General features: G+C 54.9%; 1 protein-coding gene and 1 pseudogene across 1 annotated transcript in view; both read right to left on the reverse strand.

The window, feature by feature from the left end:
* Positions 1–24,567, reverse strand: part of ESYT3 (extended synaptotagmin 3) — a 45,072-nt gene extending 20,505 nt beyond the window's left edge. Inside the window, exons 1-3 of the mRNA XM_062214128.1 lie at positions 24,094–24,567; positions 3,022–3,063; positions 1,096–1,230 (exon numbers count right to left, since the gene is read on the reverse strand). Coding sequence (XP_062070112.1) covers positions 1,096–1,230; positions 3,022–3,063; positions 24,094–24,429 — 513 coding nt within the window. The 5' untranslated portion in view covers positions 24,430–24,567. The remainder of the gene's footprint in view (positions 1–1,095; positions 1,231–3,021; positions 3,064–24,093) is intronic.
* Positions 12,648–16,318, reverse strand: LOC133777267 (cyclin-C-like; annotated as a pseudogene).
* Positions 24,568–27,851: the final 3,284 nt, after the last annotated feature.

The following is a 27,851-nucleotide window of genomic DNA, read 5'->3' on the forward strand; positions in this document are numbered from 1 at the left end:
CAAGCTGGGACACCTGAGGCCGTCAACGTGGCCCCTTCGGTCACCCAGCAGTGCCACCTCCCATGAAGCCACTGCCACAGGGGCAGTTTGGCTGTGCCACCTCCTCCTGGGGGTCTTCCCTGACTACCACAGGCCCTGCAGGCTTCCATCTGTGAGCTCATGCATTCCTCTACTGTTGTGGAGACACACGCCCACGCTGCCACCCACGTGTGCCTCCTGAAGGCAGCAGTGTGGCCACACCTGACTCTGTCCATGGTGCCTAGCACACAGCACATGCTCAATAAGATGCACAGGCCTGCGCACCTGAAATCTACAGATCCCGCGACAAGCCAACCCTGGTGGGGCCACAGTGCCAAAAACCAGAATCTTCAGGGCACAGGCACACCTAATTCCACCCCCAACTCAGAGCGCTCTCCACCTGCACCTGACCTCTGCTGGTTCCAGAGCAGACTGGACGCCAGCAGCTGGGGCTTACTGGGCTGGGGGACACACTTTGGATGACAATAGGACTCCTATCACGGGGTACTTTGGGGCAGGAGGAGTGGGGCCCACAGGGGAGATGGGGACCTCAGTCTAGCACAGGGGCCAGGAGCTGAGGGTCACTAGCACAGGGGCCAGGAGCTGAGGGTTGCTGGCTACACAATTCTCCGGCCATGAGCCATTCTATCCTGAGACACCTGCTGACCTGCACAGAACATGTGTGGGCTTTAAACACTGCCCACCACACGCTGTGTAGGAAGTGTGTGGACCCCACCACAAGCCATGGCCACTCCAGCCAATGCGTGGGGCTGGCGACGACACCTGTCCAGCTCTGTGTCTGCCTAGCTGCCCTCGTGGCCCGTTTGCAAAATTTTGCTTACAGCAAAGTGGGGCCATTTCTCGGCCTTTCGTCCTGCTGCCTCTGAGCCAGGCTTTCCTCGGCCCTGGGGGGAGACGGTGGTGCTGGGACTCGGGGGAGGGGCAGGTGCCAAGGTCTGGGACATGCAGATGGGGCATCAAGGCCAGGCTGACCCGGGTGGGGAGGAGAGGGGATGGGGCGGGGCTAGGGGCGGGAACAGTGGTCAGTGCTGGCTGACTTCTTGGTCAGGCACCGACCTTCTGTCCGAAGTAGAGCTTGGTGAAGGTGAAGGTCCGCAGGTGGGCGCTCTTCTCCCGGATCTTGGGCTCCAGCTTCTCCCGGAACTTGTTCTCCATGATCATGCTCAGGTATGGCCAGATCTGGGAGATGATCTGTGAGGAGGAAGGGGTTCCTGCAGATCCGGGCTGCGCCCTGGGGACAGCCCCGCAGCTGCCTGGTCCCAAGGGTGGGGACCCCACGCCTGCCTGCCCACCCAGCCCCCTACCTAGCCATCTGTCTATCGGTCAGCTGCTAACTACGGCAGGGGCTCCCCCTCTGGGGCAGGCAGCAGATTCCCCAGATTCGGAGCACCAGGGAAGGTGTTCACTCACCAGGGTAACATCTCGGGGTGCTTTGCTTCTGGTGAAAGCGTAACCCCACTCTGCACTGTGCTTTACACAACATGCAGCAGATGCCTGAGGCTTCAGGGAAAAAACTGCCCGGGGGAGAAAGTGAAATATTTTCCTGTGCAGTTAATTTCCTGGCAATCGGAAAAGGCAGCCCTTGGCCAGTCTGTGCAGCTGGTCTGGGGGCCGAGCACAGGACGTGGGGAGAGGACGGGTGATGGTAGGGTCGAAGGGCATGGGGACGGCTGGCCCACAGACAAGCTCACACTTGGGGCAAAGGCTTCTCCTGCTCCCTTGAAATTTCAAAGAGACACCCTCCACCTGCCAGGTCCCCTTCCAAAGCCATAATGACAAGGTTCACCGTCCCTGCCTCTCTCAGAGGCCCCTGCACACCCCAGGTGTCAGCTTCCCAAGGGCCAGTCCCGTCTTCCTGTTCGTCCAGCCTTCCCTGTACCGAGTGCCCTGGACCGTGGTTTGCCTATACCTGAGATGAGGGTGGGAGCCTCCTCCCCACCCACAGTCTTTCTGTAGCAGGCGGTGTGGCCTTTCTGTGCTCCCCGGTGACTGATGGGAGCACACGCAGGGACTCAGAAAGCAGTAAGCCCTGGGCACCCCTCAGAACAATCCCCAGACACCCACTCACTCCTCAAACAGCAACCTGCCCCTTACAGGTTTCACCCAGAGGCTGGGAGCTCGTGATGTACTTGGCAATGACATTTCCAGTCATGTGCAACCAGAAGCTCAGGTCAGCGACCATCTGGAAGTCCTCTCTCATACTTGACCCACATCCTCCCTGCTGCGGGATGTGTGTTGGGAGACTCGGATGAGGGCTGCAGTGGGGGGTCTTCCCAGACACAGACACAGCCAGCAACAGGTGCAGGCAGATCAGGTGCCGGTAGACTCTGGTCCCTCAGCTGTGCAGCCAGGGGAGGGCCAGTTCTGGGGTCACCCAACAAGAGCTCTCCCTGAGCACCGGGCAGTGCAGCCCCAGGGTGTCCCTGGGTGACCTGGCCGCCAGCATAACAATGATGTCACAGGCAGACACGCTCACACTGTGCCAGGGCGGGAGCCACAGTCACGCCCACCTTGCGGATAAGGAAACCGGCTCAGAGACCTTAAGCAATCTGCTCGGTGGCACAGGATCTGGGCTGGGAGCAGGCGGCACCCAGAAGCTCTGGTCTAATTAGGGACTTCCGCTTCCCAGGAAAGTTCCGAGCATGACCTGGAGGGCCAGTGGGTAGCTCTTCTCCTCTCTCACGGCTTTCTGTATTTCCTAAGATTTCTCCTATAGCTAGCTTATTAACTTAAAACTCCCTAAATATTGGCTTTAAGAGAAGAAAGCCATTCTGTGAATGAAGGACAAGGTTGCCACCTTGGCAGCGGTGGGGCCATCTGTGTCCCTTCCGGGCAAGGGACACTGGGGTTTGGTCCGCACACCTGGTCACACTACCCCAATCAGGGTTATGGTGGTGACTCGCGCTGCGCCCCCTGCTGGAGGTGATCGGAAGCTGAGGCCTGGCCCAGTCCAGCCCTCCCAGGCTCTGCCTTTGGCCTTACCTTGTTGGCCCATTCCACTCGCTCCACATCCGGGAAGTGGATCTAGGGAACAGAAGTCCGGAGGGAGAGTTAGAGTTGAACTGCGCACCCTCTGAGGACCACACAAGATAAGCGTGTGTTCCTCATCCCGCCCCTCACTCACTGCCATCACCAGGGCGTTCAGCACCCACTCTGCCCCTGCCCAGCCTTCAAGGAGCCCACCCCCTGTAGGGCAGGTGGCCAACAGCATCCACACGGGCCTCACCTTGCCTGGAGCAGTTTCCAGACCCCTCTCTAAACCCCACTCCCACCAAGAGAAGGGGGCAGCAGTCTGGAAAATGCTCATTTGCATATGCAAATAAGCCTCCTCTTCCCTTGGATACCCCCCCCAAGACCTGAGTTGGTTCCTTGCGAATTCCATCCCCTATGTTTTAATGACACCCATAACACATACAAAAATTAGAAAGCAAAAAAAATATTAAACAAAAAAAGCAGCTTTTCTTAGAGAATAAATTTAGTTAGTAAGTTCCCATTTTCACTGGCAGCTGGAGAGAAGGCCCCGCCTCTCCTCCCTCACTTTGTCTCCCAGGAGCTCCAGGCCTCTGGGGTTCCCCAGCAAAGAGGCCCAGGGCCCCTGTCCTATAGTCGCATACAGTCTTCCTCAGGTCACAACCCCACTCCACCTGCTAGGTGAGTCCTGGGGGACGGGGCAGAGGACAGGTAGACAGAGTGGCGGTCCTATCGCCTAAGCTCCGTGTGACACAGGTGTGAGCTGGCTAACCCCTGCTCGGGGTCCGCTGAGCTGCTCATCCCCTCCCCCAGGCTTTCAGAAGAGTGTCCTGAGCACGCTGTCCTGTCTCAGGTGCCTCAGTAATACGGTGGCATTGCCATCACTGGTCTTATGCCCCAGGTCCCCTGAGCAGGGCGCCAGCTTGGGCTCAGAGTCACAGTGGGCCTGGGACCACCCTCCCCTTCTGGGGGCTCGGAAGGCTCAGGGCCCGAGGACCTGTAGCTCACATGCCTGTTGCACACCCTGAGTGCCAGCTCCGGGGTTGCCCTAAAGGCTCCAATTCACACACTGGTCTGGTCCACCTGCCTGGAAGGCGCCCAGAGCAGGCTGTGTTTCTGGGGACATGGTTTGTCACTGCCTTGGGAGGTGGGAGCAGCCCAGGCCTCCAGGACTCCTGGGACACCATGCCACTCTCCCACCCTCATTTTCCCAAGCCCCAAGCACTGGCCCACACTGGCTCAGACAAGCATCAACTATTCCCAGATGCTGGAGAAATGTACGCCTGATTCCCCCCAGGAACAGAAGGGCACTCGAGGGAATGGACGTCAGGGGAAGTGAGTGGGAGCTTGGGGCAGCCTGGCTCAGCACACCTCCTGCAGCAGCTCTGGGTCAGGTCCCCAGCTGAGAACCAGGCAGTGGAAGGAGGGACCCCATCATACTGCCCAGTCCTAGAACCCCTGCCCATGAGCCTAGAGACCGGCTGCAGCTCCTCCCGAGGCCTCTCTCCTCTGAGCCTCCTGGAACCTGGCAGCCCAGCCATCCTGCCCGTGCCTGCATCCCGCGAAGGCTGGCACAGGCCAGCCCCTGGATCTGAAGCTGGCTTCCCTGCTGCCTGGCCAGTGCCTCATTCACCGCCCTCTTAGACTTCACTTCTAGGATAGGTTCAAGTTCATGACAGTTTCCCACTGCAGCATTTACACACCTGCTGGAGCTGCTGTTGTTACTGCCTGCCTAGAGAGGGCAGCACCAGAGGAGCGGACTGCACCTATTCCCTGCTTGAGCCTTTTCCTAGCATAAGCACATCTTAATATTTGTGTGATTGAGTGAGTGCAAGGATCTTGTCCTCCAGCAGCTCCCAGGCTGGGGAAGGAGGCGGAAGGTTAAAAGCATGCTACTTCAGATCGGGACCGAGCGGGGTGGAAGAGCATCCCAGGGCAGTGTCTGGTGACACCAGGGCCCCCACAGACATCTGGTCCTTCCTGCGGATAACTCACTCTCCTCCCACCATCCCTGCGGGGCACAACTTCTGCGTAACCCCCTCCCACACCCCAGCCGGAGTGCTTCTCATTGTTGGCAGCTGAGCTGTCCTGGGCTCTGGGCCTTGCAAAGGTGACCCAGCTTGGCAGGTACAACCCTAGCCACCCTTGGGAGTTGGTGCGCCCAAGATTCCTGAGCTGCCTCGCACCTGCTGAATCAGAGCATATGGGGCAGGGCCCTCCCACCTGTTTTTAACAAGCTCCTGGCATGCAACTGGAGTTCAGTCAGTCCGGCTGGTTGTAAAGTATCAATGACCAGCCCACCCTCCCACGAGGGTGATCCACACCCACCCTGAAAGTGTGGGCAGCCACAGAATGACCAAGGCCCATGCTGAGTAAGGTTTCATGGTCTCCCTGGGCCACCCACGCCTGTAGATGAGGCTCCTCACCTAAGAGGTTTCTCCACAGAAGAGTCTGACCCCACTAAGAAAGGTGGCATCTCAGTCTAAGAGAATGAGCCCATGGTCACCCTAGTCTGCCCACCCTCGGCTTCAACCCAGCACCTGCTCCACTCCTGGTGAGCGAGCCAGGGCCAGAGGCCAGCTGCCGGCTTCCCTCACTGTGAGTGCCAGAGAGTAAGTGTGAGCAGAGGTCGGAATCACGGGCTCTGATCCTCAGGCAGGCACTCCCACTCAGGGCCCCCCCGCCCCGCCCTCCATCCTAACACCTGCTCTGTGGTGGACCTGGGTGAAGACACCTTTCCCGCTGCCTGATGCTCAGTGTTAGCCTGGATTTTTACCTACTGGCTTTCACATTCAGGTCTTTAATCTCTGGATTTTCTTTTTTAATATAAGGTGAGGAGCTTGCGCTGTGGCACAGTAGGTTAATCCTCCGTCTGTGGCACCAGCATCCCATATGGGTGCCGGTTCTAGTCCCGGCTGCTCCTGTTCCAATCCAACTCTCTGCTGTGGCCTGGGAAAGCAGTAGAAGATGGCCCAAGTCCTTGGGCCCCTGTACCTGTCTGGGAGACCTGGAAGAAGCTCTTGGCTCCTGGCTTCAGCCTGGTCCAGCCCTGGCCATTGTGGCCATTTAGGGGAGGGAACCAGCAGATGGAAGATCTCTCTAACTCTGCCTTTCAAATAAATAAATTTTTGAAAAAATTTTATATGAGAGAAGAGACACCATTACCATATCAAGTTTTGCAACGATGAACAAAATATTTCCCTTTATTTGTTCACATTCTATTGTATTCATGTCAAAGATTATAAATTTTTAACCTTTTAAATAAAGGTCCTGAATGTTTTTTGTAACATTACTTGGTGGGGTTTGCAGGTATTAAAAATGGCACTTTATTTTCTGGTCAACTTGTGGAAATCGGCTCGTTGACTCTCCCAGGCTACTTAGACAATCGACAGCCTCCAAGTGGCGAGTTTGGCCTTCTCACTCCCAACCTTATCTTGCCTGCCTTCACGGACACCTGGCACAGCACTGGTAACATGAAGGCACAGGGGTGACAGCCAGTGCTTCCACCCTGCTGTGGAGCTTAAAGGGAAACGCCGTAAGGTTTTCCATTAAACACATCTTTTATGTACGTGTATATTTTGGGGGACAGTGTCTGATAAATTGAAGAAGTTTTCAATACCTAACCTTGGGGCCGGCGCTGTGGCCCTGGCCTGAAGCGCCGGCATCCCATATGCTCGCCTGTTCGAGTCCCAGCTGCCCCAGTTCTGATCCAGCTCTCTGCTATGGCCTGGGAAGGCAGTGGAGGATGGCTCAAGTCCTTGGGCCCCTGCACCCACGTGGGAGACCTGGAGGAAGCTGCTGGCTCCTGGTTTCAGATCGGCGCAGCTCAGGCCGCTGCGGCCAACTGGGGAGTGAACTAGCAGATGGAAGACACCCTCCCCCCCCGCTCTCTCTCTCTCCTCTAACTTTGACTTTCAAATAAATAAATAAATATTAAAAAAAAGAGAGATCTCTCTCCCTCTCCCTCCCTCCTCGCCCCTGTGACCAAAAAAACAAAAACAAAAACAAAAATAAAACAAAAAAAAACACCTCCTGAGAGCTTTCATTAGAAATGGCACTGGGCGATACTGGGCAAAATCTTACATCCACTGAGATGGCTCTGCTTTCCCCTCAGCCCATCACCGTGGCTGCCTAGTTCTACAGCAGAGCCAGCCTGACTCCTGGGACAAGCCTCGCTTCGTGGAACACTCGCATATTTACTCAGCCTCATCTCACGCAGGTTTCAGACACCCGGGACTCAGTGATACCTGTAACTGTCCCCATGCACTTCATATCCAGCTCTGGCATGAAGATTTTTTCAGTTAATTGTAGAATCAACGAGACAGTATCCCTCCCCTATTTTCTGAAGCAATTGTAAATATTGAAATTATATGATCCCTGAAGTTTATTCTTTTTTTTTTTAAACTACTTATTGGAAAGGCAAGGTTACAGAAAGAGAAGGACAGACAGAAAGAGAGAGATCTTCTATCCATTGGTTCACTTCCCAAATGGCTGCAATGGCCAGGGGAAGGCCAATCCAAAGCCAGGAGCCAGGAGCTTCTTCCAGGTCTCCCACATGGGTGCAGGGGCCCAAGGACTTGAGCCATCTTCTGCTGCTTTCCCAGGCATTAGCAGTGAGCTGGGTCAGAAGTGGAGCAGCCAGGACTCGAACTGGCACCCATATGGGATACTGGCATTGCAAGTGGCAATTTTATCTGCTATGATATAACACCAGCCATGTCTGGGTATTTTAAAAACATTGCTATATAAAAAACACATTAAGAAGAAGTCATGGGGACCAGCACTGTGGCATATTAGGTTAAGCCTCTGTGGCCCAGCATCTCATATGGGCACTGGTTCTAATGTTGGCTGCTCCACACCCTATCCAGCTCTCTGCTATGGCCTGGGAAAGCAGTTGAAGATGGCTCAAGTTCTTTGGCCCCTGCACCCACATAGGAGACCCGGAAGCAGCTCCTGGCTCCTGGCTTCAGATTGGCCCAGCTCCGGCCATTGTGGCCATTTGGGGAGTGAACCAGCTGGTGGAAGACCTCCCTCTGTGTCTCTCACTCTCTGTAACTCTACCTCTCACTCAAATAAATAAAATATCAAAAAGAGGAAGTCATAATGGAAATTTAAAGAGCTGAGAACAGAATAACAATGTCAGACACTGCTGGGGAATTTATATTTTTTAATTTATCCAAAACCAAGAAAAACTGAAAATAAGCAACTGAACTCTGATACTCACAAAAGTCAACTCTAAGAACATAAAATAGCAACAGATTTAGATCAGAGAAATACGAAGGCAAGGAATAAAAGATGAAAACCAACAATGTTTTAACAACACCGGGAAAGGGGAAATAACATTATTCACGCCAGCAGCAGGGGCTGGTCGGCTGACACAGCAGGCGAGATCTTCTGCAAGACTGATCAGGGAAAAATTGACATAAAGTGAAAAAAGAAATAACTACAGATATGGCGGGTTATAAATGATAAGGTATTGCAAACAACCATGTACCACTAACTTTGAGAACTTAGAAGAAATATTGAAATTCCTAGAAAAACAATGGACCTGGCCATTGTTGCCATTTGGGGCGTGAACCAGCGACTAAAAGATATTCAGTCTCTCTCTTTCTCCCTCCCTCTCTCTGACCTTCAAATAAATAAGTAAAAAATAAAAAAAATTTAAACACTCAGAGGTGTATGAGAGGTCCACAGGTGTATATTTATCATCGTCTCCTGATTGCATTTCTTTACTGTCTGAGACCTCTGCAGGACTTCCGTGGGCTAAATGGAAACTACTGGTGACTCCCTTGTCGCCCAGCATGTGATAAATGTCCACCACGGCTGTTCCGTGTGTGACCGAGTGATTAGTCATGTCCTCTGCTCGGCTCCAGCTTCCTCTGCCTGTTTGATTTAACATGTTCAGAGGGGTGTGTGAAGTTACCTTCTCCCTCGTGCCAGCTGTTTCTGTGTCGAGTGCTCACCAGGAACTGTCTATGCGTCTGCGATCATTCCATCCGAATCCCTGCTGTTCCCAGGCATCCAGCGTCCCTCGGCCCTGTGACATTGACTTTGTCTAATATGAAAACTGCCACCCGAGCTTTCCTTTGCTTCACGTTGCCCTGTTGAATCAGCTTCTGTCCTATTTTCAACCTTTCTGAGTTCGTGATGTCTCATGTCGTGGAACACTTGGCCACCCCCCTCAGCAGCCCCATTTCCCAGAAGAGGAAACGGAGGCTCGGCAAGTTACCAGCCAACCCCAGATTCCAGTCCGTTTTGCCACAGTCTGTGCCTCTCCCCTCCACCATGCTCGCCCCCGACCCCCGGGGCCGCCTTCCATGACCCCCCGTTGCCCTCAATCATAGGAAGTCGGAGGTCGCAGAAGATGGCCCTCCGGGGCCCAGGCCCCCATCGCTGGTGGTCCCCCTCGTGGGACCCTCCCAATGCTCCACAGCCAGCCGAGACAAAGTTACCCCCATGTTACAGGTGAGGAGAGGCACGGACGCCAGACAGTGCTCACCGAGACTACCCAGAGGACTGGGCCCAGAGCTCACCGGCACCAACTCCAGCCCAGGCCTGATTTTTCTCATCCATTCTCCCTCCTTCCCGAAATGTCAGCATTTGAAGTCCCTTTCTTGGTGCTCGTCTGACTCATTCCTCTGTGCATCTACAACTCTGCCTCGCTCTACATGGCAGTTTTCCCATCTGCAAAATGGGTACAATTCCTCAGGCGAAAAGAGACAACACACTCAGGCGCTCAGCACCCAGAGCCGCATGGCGGGGACCGCTCTTCAGACCAGGAGCTGCCCACTCAGGCCACTGTGACCTCAGCTGCAGGCAAAAAAACAAACAGTCCCCTGGGCCGTGCATCCAGTGTGCCGAGTTTCCGAGTGCCTTTGCCTCTGCACTTTGAGGAACACCACGGAAGAGGGAGAGGAGAGGAGGGGGGAGGGGGGAGGGGGGAGGGGGAACCCAGCACAGGTGGCTGAGGGGGAGGGGAAGGCATTGGCTTCGGCCGAGCACCAGGAACTTGCACCCCAGGCAGGCGGGGCCCCAGGTCCCCCCGAGGCGGCCTGGCAGAGGGACCCACCCAGAGCCTCTGCCTTATGTCTTGGCTCACAGGGACACGGAGAAGGTGGAGGATGCTGGCTCTCTGTGCTTCTGTTCTGAGGTCCAGTCTCTGGACTAGCTGGAGGAGCCACGCCCACCGCACCTGGCGCTGCAGAGCTCCAGTGCCTTGAAGAACTCCTTAAAGTGCAGATTTCTGGCAGGGCCCCAGGAGGATCCTGACTCAGGAGGACTGGGGCGGAGGCCTGGAAACCTGGGTTTTTGAACAAGCTGCCCCAGCGGTTGTGAGCTCGGTGGCAGGTGCGGCAGGGTGAGTGAGGGCTCCCAGGTAGGGGGCCCGTCCCCGCAGTAGGTGGCTCCCCTGCCCTGGGGACTCCAAAATCTCAGTCCTAGTGCCACTCCTGGGTGGCACTGTGGGGTCGCCAGTTCTCAGCAGGACCTCAGTGCTTTTGTCCCCCGAAGAGCAAGGACAGGCGAGAGCTGGAAGGCACAGAACCGTCCCACTATTGCAACTTCTAAGAGGCAAGCCACCCCACCCCCACCCCCACGGTGCTGTCTGCAGCTGGTGGGTCGCCAGGGCTCTGGTTCTACCGCCCTTGGTTCTCTCTCCAACCAATAACTGACCTACCTGTTCCTTCTTGAGCTGCCCGGGGCCACAACCAAGTGACATCATGGGTGTAAATCTACTTCTGCTGGTTTACTGCCAGAGGCAAATTCAGCTTCGTCCCCGTAGGAGCAGGTGCCCATCCCTGGTGATGAACTGCAGGGGAGAACACTTCCCCAAAGCAGACCTGGAAGATTCCGATCGTGCCCAGACCTGGCCAAGTCCCCAGGACCCCAGGTCCTTTCTCTTCCCTAAATAATCTAGAAGCCCCTCTCTCCATCTGAGTCTCCCTAAACAGACACGACCCCTGATGCTGCTAGAGGACTTGGACCAAAGCCTTCCAGGCAAAGGGGCCTAATATTTCAAGGACAGCCGTTTCAGACAAGGTCAAGGGCACGGCAGTCACCAGGGCTTAGAGAAGACATATTGTAAAACTACTCAAGTCTAAGGCCGGCACCACGACTCACTAGGCTAATCCTCCACCTGCGGCGCCAGCACCCCGGGGTTCTAGTCCCGGTCGGGGCGCCGGATTCTATCCCGGTTGCTCCTCTTCCAGTCCAGCTCTCTGCTGTGGCCCGGGAGGGCAGTGGAGGATGGCCCAAGTGCTTGGGCCCTGCACCCACATGGGAGACCAGGAGGAAGCACCTGGCTCCTGGCTTTGGATCAGCGCAGCGCGCCGGCCATGGCGGCCATTTGGGGGGTGAACCAACGGAAGGGTGACCTTTCTGTCTCTCACTGTGTAACACTGCCTGTCAAAAAAAAAAAACAAAAACAAAAACAAAACTACTCAAATCTAATTCTGCACTCCAAGTTCACAGAGGCTGGCCACACCTGTGTCCCATTGTTAGGGGTGATCTCTGCACCCTGTCAGGACAAAGGTCCCCAGCAGGGCCCATGCAGATGGGCTGGGCTTGGGGCAGGTGACCGGACGACAGCTTTGGGTCCTCAGAGCCTCCCAGGAGGCACAGGGACCAGAGGGCTTCACTTACGGGCCTTCCTGTCACCAGGCGAGTTCAGCTCACTGCCAACGGGGAAGGTAACTCCTCCCACTGAGCCGCCATGCACGGACACACGGACACACAGAGAAACAGAAATCTGCAGCTACACACAGGCAGACACGGATACCAACGTCCAGACCTACACAGATGCAGCTCTCTCCCCAAAAAGCCTCACGGCCCTGCCCTGCTCCTAAGGACCTGATTTTAGACACACACACACACACACACACTCGGACACACGCAACACACAGATACACAGACACACATATACACACACATGGACACATAGATACATACACATACACAGCACACATGGGCATACAGAGACACACACAGACATACCCACATGGACACAGATACACACACACACAGAAATACAGATACACAGACACACACCCACACACACGACAGATACACAGACACATGACACAAACATACACAGACACACACATGGATACACACAGACACACACAGATACACATACACACACATACACACAAAGATACACAAACACACACACACGGACACAGATACACACAGAGAAACATACATGGACACACATAACAGATACACACACATGGACATAGATACACGCAGACACACAAGATACACACACACAGACATACATGGACACACACACACCCATGCTGCACCAAGCTGAGCCTGCCACCCCCATAAGGCCCAGGTGAGAGAGGAGACAACAGGTGACTGTGGGTTCCCTCGGAGCCGGCCTACAAAAGGGGGTCCAGGGGCTTCAGAGGCTGCCCCACCGCTCCGCAGGGCCCACACAATTTCACCCCCTTTTCCCCAGGCACAGCCTTTTGCGCCCTTTCTCTCCGTTCTCAAAGGCAAGCATTTCACCACGGAAACTGCTTTAAGTCTGTCCACTCTTCTGCTTTAAACTACCGGGGAAATAGTTGCTTTGCCAACTTGAACTTCTGCCTGGCACTGTTCTGGAGCCTACGGGCCCCTTCGCCACACACCCTGCCCTAAATCAGCTGGACCCGCAGAACAGCCGAGCAGATGACATGACAGTCACCCGTGATGAGGACTCTGATGCCAGGAGTTGTCACCTTTTGCTAAGGAACAAGGATCAGAGCAGAGGGGGCTGGCCCTGAGCTGTCCACAGAGCAGCTTTTTAAAGGGGACCTGGGGTGGGTGCTGTGGCACAGCAGTTAAAGCCACAGCCTGCAGTGCCGGCATCCCATGTGGGCACCAGATCAAGTCCCAGGAGCTCCACTCCGATCTAGCTCCCACTAATGCACTGGGAAAGCAGTAGAAGATGGCCTAAGTGCTTGGGCGCCTGCACCACATTGGAAACCCGGAAGAAGCTCCTGGCTTCTGGCTTTGGATCAGCCCAGCTCTGGCCATTGCGGCCATCTGGGGAGTGAACCAGCAGGTGGAAGAACTTTGTCTCTCCCTCTCTTTGTCTACAACTCTATCACTCAAATAAATAAATAAAAATTTAAAAAATTCCTTCTGCTCATCAAACAAATAAAAGTCCCAAAAAGATAACCATCACGGCTGAGAAACCCAGAGTGAAATGGGCAAGAGTGCCTTTAAAATGTTCAGAACTGAGGCTGGTGCTGTGGCACAATTGGTTAAAGCCCCAGCCTGCAGCACCAGCATTCCGTACGAGCACTGGTTCAAGTCCTGGCTGCTCCACTTCCAATCCAGCTCCCTGCTGACATGCCTGGGAAAGCAGTGGAGAATGGTTCAAGCCCTTGGGCCCCTGCACCCACATGGGAGACCCAGAAGAAGCTCCTGGCTTCGTTCAGGTCAGCTCAGCTCCCGTCATTGTGGCCATTTGGAGAGTGAACCAGCGGGTGGAAGACCTCTCTGTGTCTCTACCTTTCTCTGTAACTCTTTCAAATAAATCAATCTTTTTAAAAAATGTTCAGGACCTTCAAAGTCACATCAGTCAAACCTCTAAGAGCCTTAATACATACTAATACTTAATACATGTCACATTACATGAACATACCTTGAAAAGTTCACAAAACAGGGAATTAAAGGCAATTTTATTTTAGTGCAAAAAATCTGAAGCTGAGGGCCTTCAAAATGTCCTGGGAATGCATACAATGGAAAAAAAAAAAAACTGCATGGATTTCAAAATTTTTGTGCACCAAAGTAAACTTCTCCTTAAGATTTATTTTTATTTATTGGAAAGGCAGAGTTGCAGAGACAAAGGGAGAGACACAGAGAGAAAGGTCTTTCATCTGGTGGTTCACTTCCCGAATGGCAGCAATGGTTGGGACTGGGCCAGGCCAAAGCTAGGAATCAGGAGTTCTTCCCATCTCTCACGTAGGCGCAGGGGCCCCAGCACTTGGGCCATCCTCTGCTGCTTCCCCAGACACATCAGTAGGGAGCTGGATTGGAAGTGGAGCAGCCGGGTCTCGAACCAGCGCCCACATGGGATGCTGGCACTGCAGGTGGAGCTTCACCAGCTGTGCCACAGCACCGGCCTCATTAGCATCTTTTCTAACACTAGTTTACCAGGAGCTTTTTGGTTTTTTTTTCAACCTGGAGAACTTACTTTTATTCTTGTACTTTTATGCTAGGAAGTCAACATTTAATTTAATCCATGTTCACAACTGATTTAGAAAAACTTTAATCCTTAAACTGTACATCAATATCCTATGACTCCAAATTTTATTCAGCACTCTCCTTTAAGTCTGAATAAAATGATTAATTTATTAAGTTCCACAGGCAGCTCAGTCCCACGGACATAACACTTAGTCTGAAGTCCTGCACTCATGTGAGAATAAGAAAAGGCACTATCAGACTGGCCTGAGCCCTGACTGTGATCCTGGCTCAGGGTACCCGTAGTAAGTTTGTAATCCACACTAAGACACACAATAAACTAGGATGTATATATTTTATAACTATGCACAGAATAAAAATTAACATTAAAATTACACCGAATTTTCACCTAATTGTGTCTGATCCAATTCAGCTGTCAAAATGGCCTCAAGCTGAATGAATTCCAAGTAGCTTCATGTAGAGTTTCTTTATTTTTTTTTTAAAGCTTGCCCAGCATTTGAAATGGTTACAGAATTAAGGTAACTTTTAAATTGCCAAAATACAGTATATATACAAGGTGATTTTAAAAGGTCATAGAAAAATGGAATTAAAAGTTGATTTGGGTGCAAAAAAACCCCTTAAATCCATGCATAGTTTTTTCATAAGATGCATTTTCCATAAATTTTTTCAAGGCCCCTCATATTACACTTTTCTACTAGGCTGAGCTACTATACATTCTGAAATCAGTAGGTACTTGATTAATTTCCCTGAAATTATACACATCATCATCAAAATCTTCCAGGATTTTGTAAGTTTTGATTCTTTAAGTAGAGTTTTAAAGTTTAACTCATGAAGGGAAAAATAAAGTCACATAATGACTTTCTATTTCCTTCTTTGGTCCCTCAGAGACCAAAGATAATTTTAAGCACTTATGTTTTATGCTTCTTAGCTTACAAATGTTTTCTATTATCCAAAGTAAGAAATATTGAACAAAACTTATTAATTATGAAATGTCTGTCTGCAGGTCCTTTTAGAACCCTTCCACATTTTTAAAACCAGGGGATTTAAATCAATTATGTACGAGAATCAACTTAGATAAGGAAAAACTTATTTTGCAAAAATCAAACCACTCCCCAATATGCGTGACAGAAACATGCTATTCATTGTGTGTCCCATTGAAGAGATTACTGAAATCTGTCCAGTGGATCAGAAGTAGAGCAGCCAAGACTCGAACCGGTGCCCATATGGGATTCCAGCACTGCAGGCTGGGGTTTTAACCCACGGAGCCACAGCACCCGCCCCTGACTTCCATCTGGACTCTGCTCTCCTTCACTGCTTGGAGGTGGTTTTGGTTTCGGCCTCTTACTAAGAGTCATTGCCATCTCTCTGCTCATCAAATTTCTTCCACTGTTCATGTAATTTTAAAATAACCCTCATAATTCCCAAAATCTCTTCTCTATCCACAGAAAGTTCAGCAAACCACTGCCCGGCATCTTTCTGCTGTACAACAGGCTACACAGAGGCGAGCTAAGGCTGTCACAGGAGGAGGAGCCGCAGACACAGATCCGCTCTGTGGGTATTGTTCACCATCCTCCACGCACTGGGAAGCCACGTCTTCTTGGCCCCTGTCCTGCACATACTGGGGCCAAGGTCTCTAAGGATGGCCACACTATCAAGCAACAATCCATTAGTTCTCCCTGACAGAATTCACATTCTAATACATGATTCATCCTGTAAGGAAATTCCTTTGGAAAGGCATATGAAAATCTTGTTTTTAATACAGAAGTAGCAGCAGAACCAAATCTCGTATTTGAGACTCTTCCAAATTCCTCAACTTCAGATGCCAGAAACACACATTAATACAGGATCCATACTTTTCAGAAAATACTTGGCATAGAATCTCTTGAAACAGACCGTAGCATTGGCAATAACTTGGGGCCTAAATTTAAGATGTTCACCTAATGCCTGGATAACACTTGTAAAAAAATATTTGTGATTTCCAACACTCTTCTGAGAGAAACTGTAAGTCCTTTTGGCGCTCCTTCAACAGATCTTGTTTATCCAAAATCCACTGCAGATAGTGGGAGCTCTGCCCAAAGTCCCCTGCCATGGAACACAGCTTGGCCTGATGAAAAAGCACCAGCCAGCAGGGCGCCGTGCGGAGTGACCACAGACCCGGCCCCGCGGTGACCGCACTTCTAGATCAGATCCCACCACGAGCACTGTCTGCTCACGTCACGATGGTGGCGTTCATTCCGCCGATTTTCATTGAGTGCTTACTATGCACTAGGCACTAAGCTGATGCTGGTGGGCATGGACAGGTACAAGAAACACGCCTTGGGACCAGTGCTGTGGCACAGCAGGTTAAAGCCCTGGCCTGCAGTGCTGGCATCCCATACGGGCACGGGGTTGAGTCCCAGCTGCTCCATTTCTGATCCATCTCTCTGCTAATGCACCTGGGAAAGCAGTAGAAGATGGTCTAAGTGCTTGGGCCCCTGCACCCACATCGGAGACCCAGAAGCTCCTGGCTCCTGGCTTTGGATCAGCCCAGCTCCAGTTGTTGCGGCCATCTGGGGAGTGAACCAGCAATGGAAGACCTCTCTTTTCTGTCTCTACCTCTCTCTGTAACTCTTTCAAGTAAATAAATCTTGGGAGAGAAGGGAGGAGGGAGGGGGGGAAGGAGGGAAGGAGGGAAGGAAGGAAGGGAGGGAGGGAGAGAGGAAGGGAGGAAGAGAGGGAGAGAGGGAGGGAGGGAGGGAGGGAGGAAGGAAGGGAGGAAGGGAGGAAGGAAAGAGGGAGGGCTTTCCTTCAAAGCACACTCAGCCTGGAGGAAAAGGCGGACATAAAAACAGGCAGGTGCAACTCTGGATGGGAAGCAGAGTGACAAGAGACGTGCCCGGGTTCCATGGGAGCCTGAGGAGAAGCACTTGGACTTGAAGGATGAGTCAGCAGACCCAGACAGGCAGTCTGAGGTCCCAGACTCATACCAGGAGCAACCACCCCATCCCTACTCCCCCAGGCAGCCACGTGGACGGGGAAACTTGGAAGTAACTGCACTCCCTCACGTCAGAGAAACGATTAAGTAACTGACAGGACATTTATACCGAGACCATCCTTAAAAGTGCCTTTGAAACGTGTTTATGATAGGATGTTCAAAACATGAAAAATAAGGAGAAGAAAAGGGGCACCCAATTTTTTTTTTTTAATTTTTATTTATTTGTTTGAAAGAGTTGCAGAGAGAGGGAGAATCTTCTAACTGCTGGCTCACTCCTCAAATGAGTGAGGCCAGGCTAAAGCCAGGAGCCAGGAGCTTCTTCCAGCTCTCCTACGTGGATGAAGGGGCCCAAGCACTTGGGTCATCTTCTACTGCTTTCCCAGGCCATAGCAGAGAGCTGGATCAGAAGTGGAGCAGCCAGGACACAACAAGTGCCCATATGGGATGCCAGCGCTTCAGCTGGTGACTTTACCTGCTACATCACAACATCGGCCCCAAGGGGCACCCATTTTTACAATGTTTTCATCCACCCCCTCTCCAAGGCAAGTACACAGACATCTAACAATGTCTCTCCAGGTGGAGAAATTAAAATGCTGACTCTGGGCCGGTGCTGCAGCACAGGGGGTTAAGCCAACACCGACATCTCACGTGGACACCAATTCAAGTCCTGGCTGCTCCACTTCAACTCCAGCTCTCTGCTAATGATCTGGGAAAGCAGTGGAAGATGGCCCAAGTGCTTTGGCTCCTGCACCCACATGGCAGACCAGGATGGAGTTCCTGGCTCCTGGCTTCAGCTTGGCCCAGCCACAGCTGTTGCAGCCATTTGGGGAGTAAACCAGTGGATGGGATCACTGTCATCCTGCCTCTCACATAAATATTTAAAAAAGAGAGGAAGGGAGGGCCAGGTCCAGTGCTCTGTCCCCACTGTAGCTGACACAAGTCACCGGGGCAGCTCACACCTCCCGGGGGCTCCCCCAAAGCCACGGGGACATTCCCAAGAAGTGCCACCTGCCTGCTGCCACTGTGCAAGGCCGAGACCAACAGAAGTTAGAGGCCAGCTCTGTACACCATGCTGCCCACTGAGGTGGGGGCTGCAAGGGGACACAGGCCGCACCCCCACCTCCGGCCCTGACTCTCAAGCCCCATAGGAGCTCCCAATTACAAGTGTCCCTGGGCCCCTGACTTGGAGAAAAGCTTGCCCTGGGGCCCCTTGTCCTGGGAGGATTCAGCCCCTTGTGAGGGAAGCAGAGATCTCGCCGCGGGAGTTCAGGAACCTCCTAGAATCCCCGGGATGAGTTGAGGCACTCAATCTGTGGACCTGGAGTCCCCCATCCCCCACCACAGCCAGCAATACCATACACCGTAGCGCCTCTTCCTCCACGAAGGCCTCCTGGGCCTCTTCCAGCCAGGGGGAGGTCCCCACGCCGTCAGCACCCTGGCCTGTAGCCTCATGGGCTGACTGTGTCGTGCTAGAAGAGGTTGTTCCCAGGAGTCACTCCCATCCAGCTTGTGGTCCCTCCAGGCCAGGGCCTGCGAGTCAGGCCTGTGGCTCAGTCTGCCCTCCATCAACGTTCGCGGACGGAGCTCAGGAATGAATACGGGTGCCAAGGCTCCCTCCACAGGGCTTGGACGAAAGGGGGTGACGCTCCGTCACTCTGATTGCCCAAGCCCGGCCCAGGACGTGATAAGCCCATGAGACACCACCAAGACATGGGGCCGAAACCCAAAGGGCGTGACTCAAGCCTGCTGTGGCCAGCCTAGCTCCAGGCTGGCTTGGATGACTGCAGGACAGCAGGAGCCTCCAGGGTAAGACATCCTCCCAGCCCAGAACCCCCATCCAGCCCTCCTGCCTAAACCTACATCCCATGGCCCTGGCTGCAAGGACTGAGCTTTGTGGTCTAATGTGAGGGTGCCCAGGCTAGCCCACAGCTGGCACCGCGTGGCTTCCTCTAACTAAAGTATCAATACGGGACACAGCATGCGAACACAGCCCCAGAGAGACTGCTGCTCCGCCCACAGAAAAATGTCAGCCCAGCGGAGCAAAGCACCAGCCCCTGGGTGTGTGCCTGAACAGAGGGATCAATCCCAGAGGCGCTGGGAGCCTAGGATGCCCACTGCCTTGGGCAAATCTCCGCTTTTCCCCGCCGTGGCCTCAGGCAGTGCCTCCAGGGCACACCCAGAGGACAGAAAAGGACTCCAGAGAGGCCCCAAGAGAGAGGCCCCGAGAGAGAGAGGCGGGGCTCTTCCCAGCACCTCCTAGAGAATGGGTCCCAGGCTCAGCCACCCGCAGACACACAAGGGTTAACTGTTCCCCACCAAGCTGCCAAGCTGATTGTTATCAGCTGGCCGGAGAGCAAGCTGGGCTGGACCCAAACCACAGACAGACACCAAGTCTTGGACTGTCCCTTTCCCCCTCCCTACCCCTGCCCCTGGCTATTCTCCCACCAGGCGGCCCACTCCCCCTGGCCTGCAGCCAGCAGAGGCTTTTACCAAGCTTCCCTCCTCACTGCGGCGGCGGCAAAACAAGCAAACCACGGCTGCACCGGTCCTGGCTCAGTGAATAACCGCAAAATGCACGCATCAGCGAAGGCTGATCCAGCGCACAAATCCAGCAGTGAGGGCTGCAGAGCTTCCACCAGGGCCCTCGCAATGAGGGGAGGGGGCAGACTGGGCAGTGATGCAGCAAAAGTTACCTCCAGGAGGGCCTGCAGGGCCCAGGGCACGGAGAGGGAAGGGGAGCTCTCGCTGGAGCACCTCCCCTGGAACCGCAGGAGTGGCTGGGAGCAGGCCCCCGGGGAACTGCCCCGAAGCGCCGTGCACTGCCCTCCACCCTGCTCCGTGCCCAGCCACGTCCGCTGTGGACACTCGGCCATTAGTTTCGCGGTACGGAAAAGTGGAGTTAAGGCAGCCCGGCAAACCGAGGGGCACAAAGTGACGGCTGCCAGGCCCTGAGCCAGCGGGTCTTCGCTCAGCTCACCCAGTGCCCTGTGCAAACTTACAGAGGCCCACAGCTAAATGACTGATTTGCAAGGGCTCAACACTTACCCCTGTGCTCTATACATGGTCCCCACCCTGACAACGACAGCCAACAGCTGGCTTCTCATTCCTTCGACACTATACCTAAAAACTGTAGGAACAGGGGCCAGTGCCATGGCTCACTTGGTTAATCCTCTGCCTGCAGCACCGGCATCCCATGTGGGCATAGGGTTCTAGTCCCGGTTGCCTCTCTTCCAGTCCAGCTGTCTGCTGTGGCCTGGGAAGGCAGGGGAGGATGGCCCAAATGCTTGGGCCCCTGCACCGGCATGGGAGACCGAGAGGAAGCACCTGGCTCCTGGCTTCGGATCGGTGCAGTTCCGGCCATAGTGTCCATTTGAGGGGTGAACCAACAGAAGGAAGACCTTTCTCTCTCTCTCTCTCTCTCTCACTAACTCTGTCAAAGAAATTAAAAAAAAAAAAAAAACTGTAGGAACACCCTCAGGTATGTGGGCAGCCGCCCCAGGCCACCACCTGCCCTACGTGGCCATGCCACGTTACAGCCCTCTACGTGTGGCCCCCTTCAAAGCAGGAGAACCTTTCCTTCAAGCTCCATCTGCCATAGCAGGGACTGTCTGGAATGTGGCTGCACTCAGACCTGAGGGCTGAGATGGCTTTGAAAGAGCATCCAATGCAACCTCCTTTCTCCATGGGGAAAATGGGCCCAGCAGGGGAGCCGCAGCTCATTGCAAGGAGCCTAGGACCAGGCAAGAAGAGAGCCAGCAGCTGAGAAGTGGCCACAATGGTAGCCACTGCCAAGCCAGAATGGAGAGGGGGAGGGCGTCTCCACTCCAGCTCAGCCTGGCCTCGGCCCCACCCCCTCGCGGGGACACAGAAATTGATGTCCTTTCCAAGCAGCACGCAGTGTGACAGCAGCAGGTGGCTGGAGAGCCACACCCCCTCCGCCACTCACTGGAGCTCCCATCCGGGGACATCAGGTACTTGGGGCAAGGCGGTTCTGCAGGCGACAGCCACGCAGAAGGCCCACGAGCCACCCCCTTTTCTTCAGTCCCTGCCCCGGCATTGATTTGCCAGTGGTTAACATGGGAAAAAAAATCTCTTGATGCCCAAGGAGGTCAAAAGCCATCCTCTCCTGTTCCACGCATGGAAATGAGTTCTTCCAAGAGGGAGGCATGCGCAAAGGCAGGCGTGCAATGCCGTGGATACCCACGTGTGTCCGTGCTCCAGAACCGCAGGCCCCCACCCCACCCACAGCCAGCATGTTTAAACCGGCAGGGAGGAGGAATCTCAGGTTGACTCCGGGCTCCCCACCTCACCTCCAGGCCTAGAAACCTGCAGGGGCGGGGCCCAGAGCCCACACTTGCATCTAGTTATGTGCCCTTCACGGGTGTTCATGCGGCTCACCGGCCTCCCAGACCTGCTGCTCGTCCCAGAATCACGATCCCAGCACGCACACCCAGCTCCCAAGCCTGGGGGCACCCAGGAAGGCCCCTGCTTCTCCCCTCTCCAGAGGCCACCAAGCACCTAGAGCCCACTTGTATGCATCTCCCACGCCCTCCTCGTGGTCTCTACTACTGCCGCTGTGGCTCTCTTCCAGCCTTATTCCCCTGCAGGCTGCCATCCACAGGGCCTTTCACAAGCTCCTTGCAGCTTTCAGAAGCAGGGCCAACCTCCAGGAAGCTCACCGGGACTTGACCTTGTCCGTCAACACCCCACCACACACATTAGCCGGGCCAAGCACATAACAGTCCTCAGTGGGCAGGCCAGGCCACCATCCTGGGCTCACGAGCCTCCCCCAGCCCAGAGTGCACTGTGCAGCATGCCTACCTCGCAGGCTCTGGCCCCTGACCAGGCCCTATTCAGGCTCCTGTCTCCAGCCTCTCAGGACACTCGATGCCAATTCCAAGTCACGCACCTGTGTCCTGAGACTGCTCTCTCGGCAGGAGGGACGCCACCACTTTCCTCTGGGTGTCCCTGTGCCCAGCTGAGCCAGGCCTGTGGTACGCTTTCCCAGACAAAAAGCTAGGAGATGCCTTATTGTGTTCAGGCTGAGCTATTGGGGGTGGGGCGGGGATCGGCTAGGTTCAGGTTGCTGCTGGGGTCCCCTTGCCCGACAGAAGCCAGCACGGTCCCGATGGTGTGTATAGTGGGGAGTGCCAGTGCCCTTACAGGATCGGATTCAGAAACTCCGCCTTTGCACACAGCTGAGCATCTAGGGGGTTCCCTAATACAGAAAGGGGCTATTTCTGGGTGAGGTCTTGTGGGCCCACCCTCATCATCTGAGCTCACAGCATAGGTCTGACTAGCAGAGCAAGGAGTGTGGACAGGTCAGGCCTGCCCTCTGGATCCACACTTTTCAGGATCACAAAGTCCCCATAGACTATCCAGGAGGAACAAGGTGTGCAGAGCCAGGCCCCAAGCGCCGGCCCCATGGCTGCTCCCCTAGGACAGTGGTCACTACAGCTTGCCACTGTGCACTAACCAGTAAGTCTTTGGCCTTTCTGTCCCATGTTGATCCAAACACTAGATATTAGTGTTATGGGCTGATTTGTATCCCCCACAATCCATAGGTTCTTTTTTTTTTTTTTTAAAGATGTATTTACTTATTTGAGAGGCAGAGAGAGATCAATCTTCCACCTGCTGGTTCACTCTCCAATGACCGCAACGGCTGGGGCTGGGCCAGGCCAAAGCCACAAGCTTCTTCCAGGTCTCCCACATGGGTGCAGGGTCCCAAGCACTTGGGTCTTCTCTGCTGCCTTCCCAGGCCATTAGCAGGGAGCTGGGTGGCGACTGAAGCAGTGGAGAGTGGCTTAACCTATGCCACAGCGCTGGCCCCAGTTGGTAGGTTCGAACCCCCAGCTCCTCAAATTGTGATGGTGTTCGGATAGAGCCTTTGAGACAGTATTAAGCTAAAGTGAGGCCATTAGGATGGAAGAGGAAATGTAGACCCAGGTTTGTAGAGGGAAGATCACGTGGAGATAGAGAGAGGAAGTCCTCCACAAGCCCAGGAGAGACCCCTTGACTCTTTGGGCTCCACATCCCCACCTCCCCAGTGCACAGAAAATAGCCCCTGTCGTTTGGGCCAGCAGTCTGGGCTTAGTCTCTCTCTCACTCTCTTTACAGATAAATACACACAGGCCCTGCTAATATTGTCTTCTCAAAGCCACCTGTGGCCCACAGGTGCGAGGAAGCCCCGGCCCAGCTGAAGTTAGCTGCGGCAAAGCAGGGGTCTGGGCATCTCCCGCGGTGGGCCCCAGTGGAAGGGGCGGGAGCAGAAGCCAGCGCCCCCCAGCACCAGAGGCGCAGGCGTGTCACAAAGCCTCCTTTGGAACCGCGCTGAATGCTCTGGTCAGCCTGTCCCAAACTCCCTGATCAGCAGGAGCACCTGCGGCCCCGGTCCCGCCCTGGGAGCTGCGTAACCCAGAGTTGGTTTCTGTCCGGCGGGTCAGGTGATGCTCACTCGGGATCCGGCCGTTCCACACCAGGAGGAAGGGCTGTCGCTGGAATGCGCGCGCCCCGTCGTCGCTGAGGACGCCAGAGCAGCCGCGGCCGGCCCCCGCCTCGCGCCCTGCTCCGCCCCGCACGGGCTTCGGCCGCACGCATCGAGCCCCCCGCCCCGCTTCTGTGGTCGCTGAGTCCGCGCCCCGCGCGCGTGCTCTGAATCAACAGGCGGGTAGAAGAAATGCCTCCTGTCTCTCTCCCAACCAACTGCAGAGTCCCAGACAGACGCCCTTGTTTTTCTCCTGGGTGTGGCCCGCCCGGGACTTTCCTCCTAGGCTCTGGGCCCGAACCTGAACCCCAGGTTCCCCTCTCCCACCGCAGCCGGCCCGGAGCTGGGAAGGATGAGAGACGCGGCGGGAACCGAGTGCGCGCCCCAGCTCCCCGGCCGACCTCCGGGTACTTCCCGGCCGCGCTCGGCTTACCCAGGCCGGCAGGTGCTGGCCCAGCAGCTCGCGGCTGATGAACTGGCGTTCGTTGTCCAGAAATTCGAAGGCTGCAGCCAGGCGCCCGAGCTTGCCGCGGCGGTTCCTGCGCCACCACATCCACAGCAGGGCGCCGAGCAGCAACCAGGTTATGCTGAGCCCCAGGTAGCCGGCCAGGTAGACGGGCGCCAGGTAGAACAGCACGCGAGCCACGAAGGCGTAGAGCTCTGGCAGCAGCTGGCTGGACAGGCGCAGCTCGGTGCCGGGTTCCCGCTCCGTCCCCGGGGCGTCGGGGGCGCTCTGGACGCCAGGGGCGCCAGGCTCCTCCGCGCGCATCTCGTCGCCGTCGTCTTGCCCTCTGCAAGCGCTTCACCGAGCTCAGGCCCGCGCGCCCCTAATCCCGGTCACATCTGTCCTCCGAGCGCTGGGACCAGGGCGCGGCGCAGCTCCCGCCCTGCCGGCACCAGCGGCAGCGTCTCGGCGCTCCGAGCTCTGGCGCGCACCGTGGCTCGGCGCCCGGGAGAACACCGAGCCGGGCGGGGCCCGCCGCTCCCGACGTCTCCGCCCCTAGGGGCGGGCCCAGGTTAAAAAGGGCCGGGCCGGGCCGCCGACCTGGCTCCTGCCGGGTTCCAAAGGGGAACCCACCCTGGAGTGGAGGGCGCCCTCCGACCCCAGCGTCCGATGCAGGAATTCCCAGGAAGGGCGCAGTCGCCACTCGGGGTGGGCCAAGTGCTGCTGCAGGCAGTCTGTGACTCACCGAGGCTTGTATACAGCAGGCTTATCGTGGACGAACACACCTGAAACCTGTTTGCTACACCCAGGCTACGCTCAGGAGGTAATCTAGACTCTCCACGGAGCATGGGAGGCCCTCCCGCGGGCTCCGAGCCTCTGCAAAACCGTGGCGGCACCCAGCCTCACAAACACGAGTTCAGGACCCCTCCTGTGCCCGCTCTCTCCGTACACACTGCGCATGGCTTCAGACTGGACGCCGGGCTGTCCTGCCCATTCCCCCGGGCAGGCGGGCGCTCAGAAGGGCAAGCCACTGGAGAACGACAAGAGAAACCAAGAGCAACCCTGTGGGGTGCTTGGGCGTGCGTGGGAAGCGCATGGTTTCTCTCTAACCTGACTGCTGGATAGAAATGCTTGCTGCAGTGAAAATGCTTTTCTTGTGGTCAGTCGGCCTCGGCCTCTCCTCTGTATCTCTTGGCATTTTGCACGCTGCCAAAACAGGGCGGGGGAGCCCCCCAACTTGAAATCCCACTGCTTTTCAGAGAATCACAGGCACACAACCCTGTGAAAGGCTCTCAGAAGTCCTGAAGACACAAAGCTGTTACACTTCATTCACTCCCGTGTTTCCCAAAGTGTCCACGAAACCCTCTCCTCGGAACACTGCTCTATTGGTTGACTCAGGACACCTGAAGTAAAGAAACAGATTGTGTGACTGGGGGCCTGGGCTATGGCGTAGTAGGTTAAGCATCCCACCTGCAGCACCGGCATCCCATATGAGCACCGGTTCGAGTCCCCGCTGCTCCACTTCCAATCCAGCTCTCTGCTAATGCACCTGGAAAGCAGAAGATGGCCCAAGTTCTTGGCCCCCGTCACCCATGTGGGAGACCCAGAAGAAGCTCCTGGCTTCGGATCTGCCTGGCTCCAGCCACTGCGGCTGTTTGGGGAGTGAACCAGCAGATGGAAGACCTCTCTCTCTCTCTCTCTCTCTCTGTAACTCTGCCTTTCAAGTAAATTAATAATTTTTTTTTGGGAAAAAAACAGTATGTCTGGGACTCAGGGAGGGCTCCTGGGGGCTGCGGCACACTACAGCTGCCCATCAGGGTGGTGGACTGGGAGCTGCCAGGACTCTGTCCCCCCATCCCTGCCTCCTCCGCCTCTCTGGCTGCAGCACAGGACACAACAGCTCCCTCCCGGTGTCCAGGTTGACAGGGCTCAGGTGTCCCCCTCCAGGGAGCCCACCTGGACCCTTACCTTGTGCCAACTCCAGGTCCCTGGAGGGAGGGTTCAATGTCACCAAGACGGACGTCCAGCATGAGCTGTCACCATCCTGCAGGCTGCCCCAGCCGTGGGGCCTGTTCCCTCCTCTGACGCACCAAGCGTCTTCATGCCTTAAGGAACTTGCCGTTCCCTGCCCCTGGAATGTCGCTCTCCTGAATCTTCTCTGGAGTACATGAGGGTGGTGGGATTATGGCTTGATTTTTCCCACCCTTTTCTAAACCTTATCTGTGATGTCATTACATTACTTCCATAAATCACCTATCCAAGAACACTGACAATGTGGCATTATAACTTCATACCCCCTGGAGTTCCAGGCTGTGCCTAGCACTTTGTAGCTGTGGTTTCCCTCGACCTGAGACTCTCACTGCCACAGCCAACAGAAGACATTGGCACGAGAGCAATGCCTTCCAGAGCCTTTTCCTGAACGCCTCTTAAAAAAAAAAAAAAAAAAGATTTATTTATTTGAAAGACAGAATTACACAGAGACTGAACGCCTTTTTTTTTTTTTTTTTTTTTTAAGATTTATTTGAAAGGTGGGGTTACACAGAGAGAGAAGGAGAAGCAGAGAGAGAGGTCTTCCATCTACTGGTTCACTCACCAGTTGGCCACAACGGACCAAGCTGTGCAGCTCTGAAGACAGGAGCCAAGAGCTTCTTCCTGGTCTCCCATTCGGGTGCAGAGGCCCAAGGACTTGGGCCATCTTGTGCTGCTTTCCCAGGCCATAGCAGGGAGCTGGATCAGAAGTGGAGCAGTGGGACTCGAACTGGTGCCCATATAGGATTCCGGCATTGCAGGTGGCGGCTTTACCCGCTACACCACAGCACCGGCCCCTTCCTGAACACTTTTAAGAGCTCATCATAAACCAGTTCCCCAGCAGTAGCTCGGAGATCCATTGGCTGCTATTTGGGGTTGAGTTGTGTCTCCCTCTCCCTGCCCTGCAAAGCTCCGCTGAAGTTCTAACCTCAGCACCTGCGACTGTGACCTTACCTGGAAATAGGGTCTACATCCACTGTGTGGCATGCTTACGAAGAAAGGGAGATGGGAGACAGAGGAGACCCAGGAAGGGAAGAAGACCACGTGAGGACAGGAGGGGACACCTTGATGACGCAGCTCTGAGTGCCGGGGATGCTGGATCCCCTGAGGCCAAGGGAAGCAAGGAAAGACACATCCCTACAGCCTGAGAGAGCCCGGCCTTGCCCTTGCCCCCGACTGCCTGCCTGCAGAACTGGAGGGGAACAAGCTCCTGTTGTCTCACACCACTCAGCCTTGGAAACAGACACGGCCACCTAGTGAGCACCAGGCCCGCAGGAGGTTCAGAGGAGACCGGAGCCCTGCTCTCCCAGAGCGCCTAAGGACAGTGCTGTGGCGTGAGAGAGTGGCTGGTGTGGGTGTGGGTGCAGGGCGCTTTCAGACAAGAGGGTTGGAAAAGGGCTCTCTGGGGAGCTGATGTTTGTGCTGAGAACTAAATAAGAAAGATTAAAAGTGCGCATACACCTTCGTCCTTTTAAAAAACTTAGCACACCGTAAAATCATCTCTCCTTGGGAAGAGAGAGACAAACACCCCCTGCCACCTAGGCATCAGTCAATTTTGCTTCTGCACGTCCACATGGAGCCCACGGAACTGTCTGAGAGTCTGTCCTCTCTGGCAGCCGCTCCGTCTCACCCGTCCGTAAGCCTCAGCCTGACCTCAGTGCACAGGTGGAAGCTAGGAGGCGCCCAGGCGCAGAGCTCGTCTTGGGGACCCTTTGCCT

This window comes from Lepus europaeus, chromosome 2 (genome assembly GCF_033115175.1).
Source record: "Lepus europaeus isolate LE1 chromosome 2, mLepTim1.pri, whole genome shotgun sequence".
Taxonomy (NCBI): Eukaryota; Metazoa; Chordata; class Mammalia; order Lagomorpha; family Leporidae; genus Lepus; species Lepus europaeus.